General features: G+C 36.7%; 1 protein-coding gene across 2 annotated transcripts in view; it reads right to left on the bottom strand.

Moving 5' to 3' along the window:
- Window positions 1–15,980, bottom strand: part of DIAPH3 (diaphanous related formin 3) — a 546,908-nt gene that overhangs the window by 364,104 nt on the left and 166,824 nt on the right. For both annotated transcript variants that reach the window (XM_027116137.1, XM_027116138.1), the window contains 3 exons: window positions 3,181–3,291; window positions 2,776–2,894; window positions 1,823–1,939 (listed from right to left, as the gene is read on the bottom strand). In XM_027116137.1, the coding sequence (XP_026971938.1) occupies window positions 1,823–1,939; window positions 2,776–2,894; window positions 3,181–3,291 (347 nt within the window). The remainder of the gene's footprint in view (window positions 1–1,822; window positions 1,940–2,775; window positions 2,895–3,180; window positions 3,292–15,980) is intronic.

Here is a 15,980-nt window from a genome sequence, read left to right as displayed (position 1 = left end):
TTTTTTTTTTTTTTTTTTTTTTTTAAAGCTGTGGTTTTCTTTTTTTTTTGAAGATGTTGGGGTAGGAATTTATTAATTAATGTATTTATTTTTGCTGTGTTGGGTCTTCGTTTCTGTGCGAGGGCTTTCTCTAGTTGTGGCAAGCGGGGGCCACTCTTCATCGCGGTGCGCCGGTCTCTCACTATTGCGGCCTCTCTTGTTGCGGAGCACAGGCTCCAGACGCGCAGGCTCAGTAGTTGTGGCTCACGAGCCTAGTTGCTCCACGGCATGTGGGATCCTCCCAGACCAGGGCTTGAACCCGTGTCCCCTGCATTAGCAGGCAGATTCTCAACCACTGCGCCACAGGGAAGCCCATCTTTAGACTCTTGATTCCACTAAAGTGAAAGGCTCGCCTGAGTGTGCCCCACTACAGTTGTGCTTTTTAATCTGTTTTGAAGTTAGACACAACCACATGCTCCCTGGAACACAGATGAAGGGATTAAATAACCCCCTTTGTAACACTGTAGACACATGCAACGCTTCAAAAGCAAACAGCAGTCTTAAATTCTTGGAAATTCAAGTGGCAAAAAATCAGAGGTTGACAGGACCAACCACACAGGTATCAAGAAAAGGATGGGGCTACTTTAGAATAAATGGAAGTTCCAAGTTTATTTTTAGGTAAATCTTCAGGAGAGTATAGTATTACAATTAGTGGGGTACCTATGATACTTAAAAATATTATTAATCAAGTATTAGTATTTTTTATCTAGCATTTATAGAGTGGTTAAATATTTAAAGTGTCTTATTTTAATAAAATATGAGAAAGAAGCAAATGAAGTCTCAAAACAGGTTCCTGAACTCTATTTTAGAATATCACTGGGACTTCCAAATTCTACAAAGGAAAGAGGTAGGGTGGATGATCTGTGCTCATCTCGAAGAACCTAAAGTTTTACCACGTTTAGACTTTTATTCTATTCACTTGTTAGGTACATCAAAAACATAAATTGCACCCTCTGACATCACCTAGAGGACACAGCCTGAATGAGACTGTCTAGCAACTCCTTCTACTTGAAATTAGAGTAAGAAAAGACATACTACCCATAGTATTTGAGAATGAATTTCAGCAAAATTAAATTAAAGGTGACCAAAGTGGTTTTATATTCAAAGATCTCAGCTTCCTTCATAAAACAGTAATAAAAGAGTTAAGAGGGTATAGAGGACATTTATTGAGCATACACCATATGCCAGATATTTGGCTAGGAGTCTCACTCATGTTACCATTTTAATCTTCATAACAGTCCAGCAGCTTAAGTGTTACTATCCATATATAACTACAGATAAACATGGATAAACAATTATTTTCTTTAAACAATTTGTTACGCTCAAGATGTCTAGGATATAATCAAACTTGAGAAGTCATTTGTCTAGCTTTCTGATACATTAGCAACATTAAACACAACTGTATTATTAAGGAACTTGCTAGCTACTTAAACACTAATAAAAGTGATGTTTAGTATCTGCCATTCCTACTGCCTAGGGACTAACCAGAAAACATTATTCATCACGCAGTAAACTAGTAATTTGTTGCTAGTTTGCATTTTTATTCAGCTGAAAAGTTGTAACCAAGAATCTGCTGGAGCTTAGAAAGTAATAGTAATATCATTTTATACCATTTTCTACCTAAATATATGCCCAGAGGAAACAGTGCATTCTATGAATCAATATTATGAAAGAAATACAAAACTTAAAAATATTTGCTTGCCCAAATCAAACATCAGGTGAATTTCACAATTAATAGAATTTTATTAGTGAAAGAAAATATTAGAATATAGCTTCCTCTTACCTTATAAAATAATCATTTCGAATCAGCAAAAGATGCTGCAGAATTGAAATGAAATATCCCTCTGCTCTGGTTTCCTTAACTGTGTTCCACACCATGTTGTGAAGATCATTCGCTTCAGTAAACTGATTAAGGAATATGTGGATTTATTTATCCTCTATACCGAACAACTGCAATAATGTGACACGGAATCTGCTCTGTAAGGCTTCGAAAGATTACTGTGTATCTTAACCTAAAATAGGCATCATATATACTCAGCATATAATAAAACACATGTAGTTAGGAATGAGAACAGAGGGAAAACTATGTGCAAATGACAACCTGACCTGACACTTCCTGGCTTCTCCTCCACAATCAATTCCAACCAATATTCCTCTCTTGAGCCAAGATACTGCTGGCAGAAAGAGTAGTGGGCAGCTGGTTGTGAATGAAGTCTTTGGGTTCTGGGGGAGCCCTGACCAAGAGGGCTGGTGCCAGGCATTACCTACCATGGAGCAGCCACAGTGGAAGACAGAAAGGTGGCAGATCTCTGGACAAGCACAGACATCTGCAGATGCACAGAATTAACAAAGGCCCGTATGAGGATACACCCAAGGTACAGGGTAGGAACTAACCAGCAGGCTAAGGGCACCTATTCCTAATGATGAAGGGACTAGGGGGAGGGGAGGTGCCAAACAAAAAGAACAGATTGTACATGTATACATAAGAGGCTTGTCTAAAAAGCATCCATTTGTAGATTGTAACATCCATTTGCATATGCATGTATTCACAAAAACACACATAAACTAATAAAATAAAAAAGGTTTATACCAACATCCTTCTGATTCAATAAAGGTTTGATTTTATATCATTTATCTAGAAATGGCTTCAGAAGTTTAATATTTTATGGGGTGGGGGCTGTTTAAGGGTTAGCAGTAATTTTACATATTTGATTAGACTTCAGAACAAAAGGATATTCAAGTTCAGCTCTAACATCTTCGAGGCGATGGAAGAACTCAATCAAATCCTCTTCCTTATGCTCGTCAAAGACTTTAAGTTGGATATCCAGGCCATCATTCTTAATACGCTTTAAATTCTAGAGATATTAAATAGGAGTTATAAGGAACAGTTTTGTTTTTAACGATGCAAAAAATTAATGAAAAACATAAACAATAAACCAACCATTCAACTTGATTTACAGCATTCAAACACTTAAAGTGTTAAATAATACTCAAACCTTATCATCTATTTCAAAAATAGATTTTACACTCAAGCCTTTTTTCCCACAGATAAATTATTCTTGAAGGTAATTTATCTAAATTTCCCCCTACTCAAGTACTTCTCTAATTTAAATATTAATAAGGAGTCTGCAGGGCACTTACTGGCAATATCTCTTTCAATCCACAACGCATAAATTCATTTCTGATGTGAAGCCTGAAGTCCAAATCATCAGGAGATGTAACAAGGGCATTGATAAGCTGCATACATGCTACCTACAATAAATTACACAGCAAGATTTAGACTTGGATTCTGACATTAAAGGAGTAATAGAACTGAAACATCAAGGCTGTGTTCCAAGTATTATCAAATATCTTCCTTCACAGGTGAGTCTATTAAAATGATAATTTGTATGTAAAATATTTTAGTCAATTATAAATTAGACAAGAAATATAGTTTCAGGGGAATTTTTAATTCACTCCAACCAAAAGTTAAGTTCTTCTCCAAAAATATCATTCCATACACATAAGACATAAACTGAACACACACTAGTTGAAAAACTATAAATATCCTTAGATAGATGCTATCCTAAAATAGGATAATAAAATAATTTCTCATTCATCAAGAGAAACCCAAAGACTTTAAGTCAATGAGAGTTAGCAAAGGCCTGAAACTAGTTAATGGGGTTGTTATAACCAAAAATTATATTATGAACATTGCACAGCTAATTACTAGAAGTTAACTTATCAGGCAATGGTTCCTACACTTTGACAAAAATTCAGCTTACTGTGTGTTACGCTTATTAAGAAGACATAAAGAAATAACGTAGCTAACTAAATGCTTTAGTTTATAACTTAAATGATGAAAATTAAAAATCGCTGTATTTTCCCATTCATATTTAACACTCCAAATTTCAACCTGGATCTCCTTTTTTTTTAATCCCTGGCTGAATTATATCTTTCATTATCCAAAATCTATATAATGGAAGCAAAAGAGGTTGCTTCTAGAGAAGCAAAGAATTCTCTGCTGTTGTTGATGATGTTATTTTTCTAAGTCCACATTCTACCAAAATCTAACAAGAAAGACCAGCTTACTGATCGATGTGTTTAACCTCATGCTGTTCCCTAAATTGTCCTTTTCCATCCCTTAAGGCAAGGTTTATATGAATTTAAAATGCCATTTTGGGATTAAGACACCAACAGGGGTCTCAGTTCCTGCTGGTTGAAATATATTATAATTGTTCTATTTGATATCTAAACACTAAAATCTGGCCAGCATGCCTCTACTGTCAAAACTTGAAAGAGAGGGAAAAGGAAAACATATTTAAAAGAAAAAAAGAAAAAACTTAAAACAGCGTCTACCTTTCCAGTACACGTTCACTCAGCTGTAACCAGTTCATATCAGAAAGTCAAGTTTAAAATGCTTTCTTTCCACTTCCTTGCCAGTCATTACCCAATACCCACAAATGTTTTTTTCAGCATTTTAAAAGATCTCAAACAGCATACAAATATTTAAATTAGCATACTAATTTAATTTCTCTACGTTCAGAGAAATTAAATTAGTATTAGCCACCAGGTTTCCAGGAAAAGATGCAAATTATAGACAACTCAAAGAAAGAAGCAAAAATAAACAACATAAAAATTAGCAGCAAATATCACCTAAATGGAAAGTTGATATGTGTAGAATAATATTAGCATGAAATTGAGGAGAAAGAAGGGAAAAGAATCATCCAAATTATTCCCAGGAAACGTTTTAAAAGGCAATTTTTCATAAAAAGAAAACTAGGAACTGACTTAAGCCGAAAGAATGAATTTAATTCTTTAGGATCCCTTCCCAACTGTAACAGTAATTTGCCACTATCATGACCTACAACCACTCTTTGATTAATTTATATCATGTAAACATATGTCTACATACAGTAAAATGTATTGATTTACATCCTTACAGATAAAAAATTCTATAATCAAGATAAAGACCAAAGAGTTCCTTCTAGGTTTCTAATACATATATTGAGACATTTAGACCTTTTTTATCACATGATTTCACACTGGTATAGCATACCAGCATAAGTGGGAGCCAATCTGGCATCTATCCCATATAACTCAATTCCTAGAGACAGTAGAAAAGGCTCAGGAACTAAAAAGGTAAAATAGGACATGTTGCCGCCCCTAGTGAAGATAAGCAGGTTCAGTAACACAAATATACTATGTACTGTAAGAGATGTGTTCAGTATATGATGAGAATGTGGAGACAGTAAATAAAAACAAGGAAAGCTGAGGAACAGTACTGACTCTTAAGGATTAATAGGGAGACAGCCAGATGAAAAGGAGGACCAAGATGTTTAAAGCAGAGCAGTTTACATGTTCAAAGATCTGGGCTCTTTTGCTGAGTTACAAGGAATTCAGATTTCCTGAGCAGTTTGTAAGGCGGAAAGTGGGAGAACAGGGGAAGGACCCAATAAAGATGAAGCCAGACAGAGGAGGCACAGCTTCATGTGCCGAATCAGAACTTTCTGACTCAGCTGGAAATAGGGGAAATCATAAAGGATTTTATGCAGGAGCGGCGATAATAGAGGTAATAGATTCAAGTTAAGAAGTTATCATACAGGTAGCTTCGTTGAGCGATGAGGAGGTCTTGAACAACATTTGAAAAACATTTGATGGCTGGGTGAACATGTGGTTGAGGCAAAAGAAAAGAATTTACAAGTCCTCCCACCTTTGTTGTTCAACTAGATAGGAGGTGGGACCATTAACGGAGACATAAAATGCAAGGAAAGAAACAAATTTCACAGGAGAATAGGATAAATCCTGCTTCTAAAATTCTGAGATTGAAATGTACATTAGGAATCATACATTCATTTAAGAAATTAGTGAATGCTGGAATATTAACAGAAGCTCAAGAAAATAATGAAATTGTGATGTTCATCATAAAGAATTAATCACCATGTTCTGTTTGATGTTCCCAAAATGTAGCATATATGATCTCCATTAATTTGCACTAATTATGCCATATTAACAGTTTCAACAGCAGGCAAAAGCCACCTTCCTCTGGAACTGACGAGGGTAAGAAAACAAGAGTTTCTGCCCTCCTGGGAGCATCCTAACTTATCTGAAGGTTCTATCTTTGGGCACCAGACCTTCTCTGTTTACTAGCTCATGCATTTCATTCCTTCCAAGCCTGTTAATGATGTCTACTAAGCACTTCTTGGTGCTAGGGATGCAGCTATGAAATGAAAAAGACAGAAATCACTACTATAGAAAGAGAGGAGGCAAGACTGAATCCACAGTTTGAATTGCCTGGGCAATTCAAAGGCTGACATTTATTAAGCTAGAAAAAAAATCAGCATAAACAGAGGAAACAGGCTTGGGAAGAAAGATCAGGACTTAAGTTTTGGAGATGTTAAGTTGGAAATATTGTCTATTATTGATCCTCATCGAAAAAACTAGAAAAGGAAATTGGATATAGGAGACTCCAGCTGGAGAAAGAGATTACCATAGCATTTGTATGTAAAAACCAAGACCTTAGATGGAATCACCGAGAGAGTAGTAAAGAGAGAGAGAAGAGGAGGTACAAGAACTGGTTGGGACATTTCAATTGTAGGTTTTGATTTGAAGGTTGAGGAAATGAGTTAAAGAAAAGTAAAAAGCTGTCAACGTGGTAGAAGATAAATGAAGAGATTGTGGTGTCCTGGAAGAATGGGAGAAAAGTGTGTCAACAGGGAGAGTGATCAACTGTGTCAAATGCTCTAATAGGTCAAATAAGATAATTACCACTGCATCTGGCAAATTGGTGACTTGACGAGAAGTTTCTACAAAGGGACAGAACTGCTGCTGCACATGGAAAACATTTTCTTCTCACATGTACCATATGCAACCAGTAAATGAAAGCATACAATTAAAATTGGCTCTAAAATATTCTCCTTGCTCCAAATGTACCTTTATACTTTAGAAATACTGCTCATTAACCTTTGGTTTAAACAAGGCTTATAAGTTCGACACATCTTTAGGTGTTAGATATGTACTCAGTTCTAATGATATGGAAAGTAAATGCTGTAACCTCATTTGTTGCTCTTGCCCCAATTATCAAAAAGGAGCCTTACATGAGAAAAGGTATTTTTAACATAACTTCTAGCTATAAAGATGTGTCTGCACACAGAGGCACACACATATCCAGCTAGAATTCGGAACAGTTGAGGATTTCCTCAAGAACAGCAACAGACTGAAAATGTCCTAAAAAGCTGAGACCAGCAAACCCCACATAGCCAAGGATTAGGAAAATAAGCAGACAAAACAGTAATTACAAATAGTGGGACAAATGTCAGCAATGTTGTAAACTAGAGGGGTAAAGACATATAACAGGGGACAAAGTAGATAAACTGTAAGCAAAAATCTCAAAGATATTCAATATGAGGGATAGAGCTTGTCAAAGGCAATCTTAAGAACAAGGCAAATGATCAAAGGAAAATCTTTAGAAGTAGAAAGAGGTTAAACAGCAAGACAAAGACACATGCTGGAATTGACATCACTTAATCAGCAAAGCAGCTTTCTGCCCTTGAAAATGAAGTGAGAAGGTTTCTTCACATGTGAATATGCATCACCTAAAGTTCCTCTAGCACACAATTTAATTTACTGCTGTCTATCACTATGTGCAACACAAACAGGAGAAAAAATAAACACTTTATGCATCTTTAACCTTTGGTTTCCAACCCTTTTCAGACAAACAAGTTTAAGTACAAAATGCCAGGTATACTAACAGCAGTGATGCTTGAGCCTCGAACACAGGCCTGTCCAGGTTTTTCAAAGGCCACCAGCACAGATGCTTTCTCCACGATTATGTGGAAGGAATTGAAAAGGTATCCAACAAATAGCAAAAGCAAACATTCTTTAGAAAGTTCACACTTGGTCAACATATTTCATCCTGAATATAACATGTTTTCACATGTAAAATGATGGCTATACTACACTGAAAACATATCAGCTTCCAAAGCTAAATTCAGACTGGAAACAAGCACCAGTAAAGTACTTAAATAAAAATCCTGTCAGAATCTGTGAATACTTACTATCTGGGCCTGGAAGACACAGGTCAGACTGCTATTCATCTTCTCTACCCCATAGCAGAAATCATCTGTCTCTCTTTGCACAATCAAATTCTACATTATCAAGTTAAAATGAGTAAATGATGCTTATAGAGAAATATCTTGCCTCCAGTGCAACTAAAGAAACTCCAAAGAATTTTAAAATCTCATGTGTTAATTCAGAATATAAACTAAAATAGACTACTACATTATGTAGACAAACACAGAAAGAGTGAAGTATATCAGCATATGTAAAGTCCTATAATTTTATTTATATTTCCAATTAAATATTCGGTAAATGAACACAGTAAGAGGACAAGTCAGAGCTTGAGGTAACTGCATATATCTCATACAGATGCAGAGAAATAAACTGAAGGATTCAAGAGGCCCTAATTTATATGAACAGGAACAGTTGGATTCAAGACAGAACTTGGATTTTTAAGGGTTTATTCAGACACTCCCCCTGAGACATCATGAATTTCTTCTGTGTTCTCCCATTTTGTTGAAACTCCTAGTATCGCAATTTTCATATGAAACATTAGCCAGCTATAAATTCCTGAGTATAAGCTTCTTAAGGACTTAAGCAGTGTATTTCATTCATCTTCATAGTTCTAATATCTAGCAGAACCCTGAACGGCAATCTCTGAATAATTAACTAATTGACTGGTTAATTATGAAATTTTGCAGTTACCTTGAGTCATGAATTAAGTGTATCTTTTTGGTGGTCTATTGTAGCAGAAGTGAAAAAATGTATTACACAGACTCAGAAAATTGGCAGTATACTCTAGGACAAAAATGTTTTTTTTAGTTTAGTAGGTGTGTGCTCCACATGACAATATGAGTTCACGTTGGTGTATTATTTTACTGTTTCTTTAATGTTTATTAGCTTAATGGCATATTATTTACTAGTCCATTTTAATATGTTTAACAGTTTGATTCATACAGATACAGTAACCAAACTGCTGCAAACCTCAATAAAAGTAGTGGTAAAAAAAGAGAGGAATTAAAATAAATTGATCTCTGCATCCTTCTGGAATGCCCCAACAGTGATCCTAAAGATAAACGTTCTACTACACTCTGTATCCTTCATTAAATGTGCGAACGACTTACTTGATATTAAAAATAACTCTAGTTAACATTGACTTTTGTGAGGGGGTAGGAGATACTTGAAACAAAAAGAAACAGTAAATCAAGATATGACTATTCATTATAGGAAGACCTTCGTTTGGTCTCGTGCAAAATTAAACTTGGGTACATTTTGAGCGTTTAAGGGGTAAGGGAAACAAAACAAACAGAAGCTAATAAACTTGGCTAAATTCAAAAAGGCATTGTAACTGATTTGTTTCAATGTCATATTTGTCGATTATTGCCAAGTAACATATTTCAAAGTACAGAGTACTTTGTACTACTACTCTGTAATATCATATGAACCGAAATTAGTGAAGGTTTTGTTCCATTCACTCAACATCAAGGTACAACAAACGCACACCTTTGTGTATACAGGAACAACACCAGGAGCATCAGGCTGAAGGAAAAGAAGCCAAAAAGGTGACAGAAGGAGGTGCAACGGTCTGCTCTCTGCTGCCAGGCAATTCTCTCTGTGTCTCTGCATGTATTGCAAGTAGAGGTACAGATGGTTTTCTTCTGCAAGACCTTGACAAGGATGTCTGTATAGCAAACCATCTTGGAAGACAGAGACAGCATCTCCCCTCCAGAGCAAAAGGGAAGGCAGACCCACAGCCCATTCTGAAAGATCTGTGTTCTCCAAGCTCCTGTAACACGACCTGCCATTGCAGCCATGTCTTCAGACAGTCCCTCCAAAATAAAGACTGGACTCAATTATTTCCTGAACTGAGAACCCAAAAATTTATCAGCTGGCTGGGAGGCCTTGTTGAAAGCACTGTCACCTGGTAGCCCCAACTGATAGAGATCCCAATTGGGGGTCCCCAACAACTATAAACAACATGTTCCTTCCAGGAACACCATGTGCACCTTCAAAACTATGTATCTTGTGGGGAAGCCAGGCATTAACATGCCTCTCTCTCCGAAAACACCATGACTTACACCACAGAGGTGCTCATAAGAGATGCTCAGGTGTGTGAGGAAACAGTACCAGCACACGTACAGCCTCAGACAACTGTGGCCATCACTCCACACCCAGGCGAACTTTGGTTATTCTGGGGAGTTTCCTGGAGAGAACACTGATCACTACATACGTGCACCTGCAGACAGTTATCCCTACGATGAGTCACTGAATTAGAACAGATGATACGAAATGTGTCCCTGGTTTTAGCTGAAGTAATCAGTGACACTGCAGCAGCCTTGCAAGGCACTCAGGTCAGCTTTCACTCACTGGCAGGGTTGTTACAGATGAAAGAGTTGCCCCAGATGTCCTCCTTGCTGAACAAAGAGAAGTCTGTGCAATCATTAATACCTCAGGCCGAGTGAAAGAGCAACAGAAGAAGATAAGAAAGCCTCCTGGTGTCCTAAGATAGACCCTGACGGTTTACAGGATTTGTTCAGCTGATGGGATCTGGGACCTGGAAGGCAAGCCTGAGGTCAGTACTGCAGGGCAGCCTCAACCTGCTGCTTGGAGCACTGCTGACCAGTAGGCTTAATTAAATACTCTGGGAGACAAATGGAATGGAGCTCATCACAGCCTGTATCAGTCAGAGTAACTGCTGCCCATGATACCAGACTTGGATTCTCTAAGCTCAGGGTGTCGTCCCTATAACACAACCCACTGAAACTGGAAACTGGGGTTGACAAAGCTGATACCTGAGCTACTGCTATGGCTGTGGGTAACTGAAGTCCTTTGTTTTTGACCTAGGAGTTTGTGTCTTTTGACAGCAGCACCCATACCAGTGTGGCAGACTAACACAGTAGTTTACAAGTAGCATAAAACCACAGATTCTTTGTGTTCTTGACACTCCAGGAGTCCAGGAAGACACCATAGGAAGGGAAGGTACAGCGTGCCGTCACTGAGGACACAGATGCAGAGGAAAAGTCAAATAGCCAACCCCCAAAACTCCAGGATTCCCACACTTTGATTCCTTTCCTGACAAAAATCTACCACAATCCCATCAGCCCTATGCCCAACAACATGGGTTTGAACAAACTCTTTAGGATCTAGATAATGCTTCAGACACTCTAGCAAAGTATGGCTCTAACAAGAGAAGAAAGAAGACACACATAGAAAGAAAAAATAATAATAAGAGGATAGAAATGAAAATAACAATGAAAATCAAAGTGTGACAGATACTAGAGATTGGTACACTCACATTATTCCAACCCTCTTCTAAGGAAGACCCAGGCAACACAAGGAGCTAATCACACACATGAAGACTGGACCCTATCAGAATCAGAGGTAGTCACATTATCTTCATCATTATTATTAGCAGACTTAAGTAAATGTAACAATCCTCCCTTAAAAAGTACTTTGAAATAAATATACTTTGCACTAAGAGAAAAATGAGGAATTTTTTAATTTTACTATCTCCCATTTTCTCCAATTTAAAAGCAAACAATTGGTTTCTATTTTATTCAGAGACAAACAAACAAGTTTTATTTTTAATTTCATTTGCTAATATCACCCCTGACTAGTACATTTTAATAAATGCAACTTAAATAGCTAATGGAATAAAATGGGTACTTAGAGCAATAGCTTTATGGGAAAATTGATAATCAGCTAGTTCTAAAATATTTTTTTTATTTTTGTTAACTTTAGAAACACCCAGAGAGAAAAGTATTTAGATATTACTAAAGTACTGCTTGATCATTTTAAAGGAAATAGAATTAGCAACCCCAGAAAAGAGAATCTACTTACTTTTTTCCCCCTAAGTTAGCTATCAGGAAAACAATAACTTTACTCTTAACTTAAGCTTGCTACCTGCTAGCTATTTCATACATTTGACTTAACAGGAAGAAGAAACATCCATTAGAGTATAAACACACAACAAAATGGTTTAGTAGGGAATATTAGAATTGAGAACAATTCTTTGAATTGTTCAATTGAGAACAATTCACAAGAAATGAACTTAAATGATGCTAAAATGACCTTTCACTTCTCACTGAAAATTAAACTTTAAAAACTATATCAAGAAATTATAGTGTTTATAGGACATCAAAAAATAATGACACTACTAAGTGTAACAGAAAATATACTTAATTACAACTTAAGCAATTAGTTTCATAAAAGCTAATATAATCAGCCACCTGTATCCTGATAAAAATTCCTCAAGCAATTTCCACAGCTGTCCAGAAAGAGGCTGCTGCTAGCCCCTCCTCTCCACCCTTAATGCCTTAACACTAAATATGGCAAATAAGCCGTCATTAAGAAAGAAATCATCCCCACAAATATTCACAGTAGCATTGTTCACAATAACCAAAAAGTTTAAAACAGCCCACATGCCCACCACCTGACAACTGATAAACGAAATGCCGGATACCATACAGCAGCATCATATATGGCATCAACAACAACCACAACAAAATGAGGCTCTGATACATCCTACAGCATGGATGAACCTTGAAAATACTATGCTAAGTGAAAGAAGGAAGAAAAGACCACATACTCTGTGATTTCACTGATACCAAACATCTGGAATACAAAACTCTATAGAGGGAGAAAGTAGAGTATTGGCTGCCTACAGCTAGCGATAATGAGGGCACCGAGGGGTGACGGCCAGGGCATGAGGGCTTTCTTTTGGGGATGATGAAAATGTACTAAAATTGATTGTGGTGAAAATTGCACCGTTCTGAATATACATAAAAACATGGAATTGTACACTTTAAATGAATAAATTTTATCTCAATAAAACTGTTAAAAAAATCATTTCAAAATTATATCAATTCTCTAGACGAATATATTTTCATTTCTTCAAGTCTTACTGTCTTCTATGGAATAGTAATCTTAATTTATAGTTTTTAATTAATAGTTCTTTTTATCATATTTTATCGTAACTATAAAATTATTTTTCCATAACTTAGCACCTTCAGTAAAATCAGACTAACTACCCATAATAGAAATGAATAAATTTACCCAAGAATTTTTTTGACTCATGTAGTTTGCCTTCAAGTTCATACAGTAATCAGGATTTTAAAAGACCAGATAGATTTAGTTTAACGTCTGGTAGCCAAAACAAATTTAATATGCCAAATAACCAAGAATTTTAAGGTTGCAATAGTCAAACTTTCCAATTAATGAGTCAACCATGTCATTTACCTAGGCAAAACTTGACTTTGTTCTTAAAGAGCCCTTCTTTATCCTTTCCCTCACAGCTTTCAAACATCAAATGATGTAATAATGTTGTAAAAAAAGTTGGAACCCCAGTTTTATCAAGATTTTTTAAACTTTTATTTTGAAGTAATTATAGATTCATTGGAAGTTGCAAAAAAAAAAAAAAATACGTACAGGTTGGTCCTGAGTGCTCGTCACACAATTCCTCCCATTGGTAACATCCTGCATCATTATAGTACAATACCAAAACCAAGAAGTTGAAATTGGTACAATCCACAGAGCTTTTTCAGATTTTACCAGCTTTACACTCATCTGTTGTATGCATGTACAGTTCTATGCAATTTCATCACATGTATAGATTTGTGTAACCATCACCACAATCAAGATACAGAACTGCTTTAATTGCACGACACTCCTTCCTGCTATTTATTTACAGCCACACCCAACACTTTCCCGGACCCCAATCCAAATCTTTGGCAACCAGTAAAGCAGTAAACTGTTCTTAGAGAACTGTTCTCTATAATCTGGTTATTTCAAGAACGTTATATAGGGCTTCCCTGGTGACGCAGTGGTTGAGAGTCCGCCTGCCGATGCAGGGGACGCGGGTTCACGCCCCGGTCCAGGAGGATCCCACATGCCACGGAGCGGCTGGGCCCATGAGCCATGGCCACTGAGCCTGCGGGTCCGGAGCCTGTGCTCCGCAACGGGAGAGGCCACAACAGTGAGAGGCCCGCGTACGGCAAAAAAAAAAAAAAAAGAAGAATGTTATATAAATGAAACCACACTGGGCAACCTTTTAGGACTGGCATTTTTCAACAGTGTGTAACCTTTTAGGACTGGCATTTTTCAATCTGCATAATTCTCTGAAGATTCACGCAAGTTGCGTTAAGTCAGTAGTTCATTCCTCTTTGATGTGGAATAGTATTATATGTACGGTGTACCACAGTGTAACCATTCACCTGTTGAGGGACACGGGGTTGTTCCCAGTGTGGGGCTATGACAAATAAACCTGTTATAAAAATTTGTGCATGCATTTTTGTGTGAACATAAGTTTTCATTAGCAAGTTTTCATTAAATGCTGGGTTGTATAGTAAAGTATCAATTTTAATATCAACACTGGTAATGTTTCTTTAAAAAATGAAGATCACATTTAATCTCCACTGACTTTATTTTTTTAATTTACCAAAATTACTTTTTAAAGCTAGCATTTACTGAACGTTTCTGCTAATGAACCAAGCAGCGTACTAAGCATTTAAACCTACATCCTATGTAATCCTTGCATCAACAGTGAGCTAGGTACTGAGATTATTGCCATCTTACAACTGCGAAAACTGAAGTATAGAAAAGATTTGGGAACTGATCCAGAGTCACTAAAGCTACGATGTGAAGAGCTGGGACTCAAATTCAAGCCTGCCTGACTCAGAACTCTATTGTTTTCATCATTCCTGTAACATGTGTGTCATTAAATACAAAAAGTATGCATTAGAACCAAAAGGTCTTTACTTAGGGAATAAACTTTACATGGGACTATTACATTTCATAGTGAGATTTTTAAACTAGACATAATTTCTAATAAGCTGCACAAATTACCAAAATTAATCTAATAACCTAATGGTATTTGCACAAACACTGTGCAAGTAAAAGTTACATGAGTACTAGAGGAAAACCCAGATAAAGTAATTGTTCAGCTTTTCTCTACACAGTTTCTTTTAGGCTCACTCTTCATTAGTCCTGTGGTGAACAGGAAATCTGGGGCCAATGAGAAATGAGAAGGAAAGGGAAATGAGGGTAATGGTAAATGGATTAACAGACCCCAGCCCACCGAGGAACTGAAGGAGCAGGGTTGAGGTCAGCGGTGGACACAAAGCCCAGGCCCCCACTCCCAGATGTGGAAGGAGGAGCTCTTTTCCAGAAGCTCCAGGAACTGGACCCACGCAATAGTGACCATACACGTACTCAGATCTTCAAGTCTGCATAGTGTCCCGAGAAACCAGTCACACAGGGTTCCTCACCACCATTCACAAACACTGTCACCAGAAGCAGATTCACAAAATACCGTCTTCAGAAATGTCATAATAAATTATTAATATGACAGTCCCTAACATTTTCTGATTTTTCATCAAATACCATGTTTATTTTTTATTAACTTAACACTAAGATCTGGCTTTTCCATTCCTACCACAATGAGAAACAATTAAATGGCTAAAGTACACAGAGCTTTCAAGTAAAAATTAAAACTATAATATTTTACTATTAAGTGTGAAACAGATTTACTTCATAGCTATTAGCACCTTGGTTTCCAAATTTTATTGCACATTAGAATCACCTGAGGATCTTTCAAAAATCCCAATAGCCAGGTCCCAACCACACCAATTATTCTTTTTTTTAATTTGAAGGTAGGAATCAGTCATTGATAATTCCTTAAAAATACTTAGGTTTGATTAGCAATGATTGTAACAATAGTTCCAGCAATAAAATTCTTGTGTCTTTAAAAAAAAGGGAGAAATTAAATGAATATTAGACATGCAGCTTGGGTATTATAGTGTTTCAAGTCTAAATGTGACTTTTTGGGAGTGCTTAAAAATCTTTGAAAGAAAAAAAAATCTTTGAAAGGATTTTTCTAAGTGTATCTTGGTCTTTTTACTCATGGA

Source organism: Aethalodelphis obliquidens, unplaced genomic scaffold (genome assembly GCF_003676395.1).
Source record: "Aethalodelphis obliquidens isolate GAN/ISIS:26980383/991018 unplaced genomic scaffold, ASM367639v1 scaffold16, whole genome shotgun sequence".
Lineage (NCBI taxonomy): Eukaryota > Metazoa > Chordata > Mammalia > Artiodactyla > Delphinidae > Aethalodelphis > Aethalodelphis obliquidens.
The sequence above is the reverse complement of the archived record's forward strand: the minus strand, read 5'-3'. Positions and strand labels throughout refer to the sequence as shown.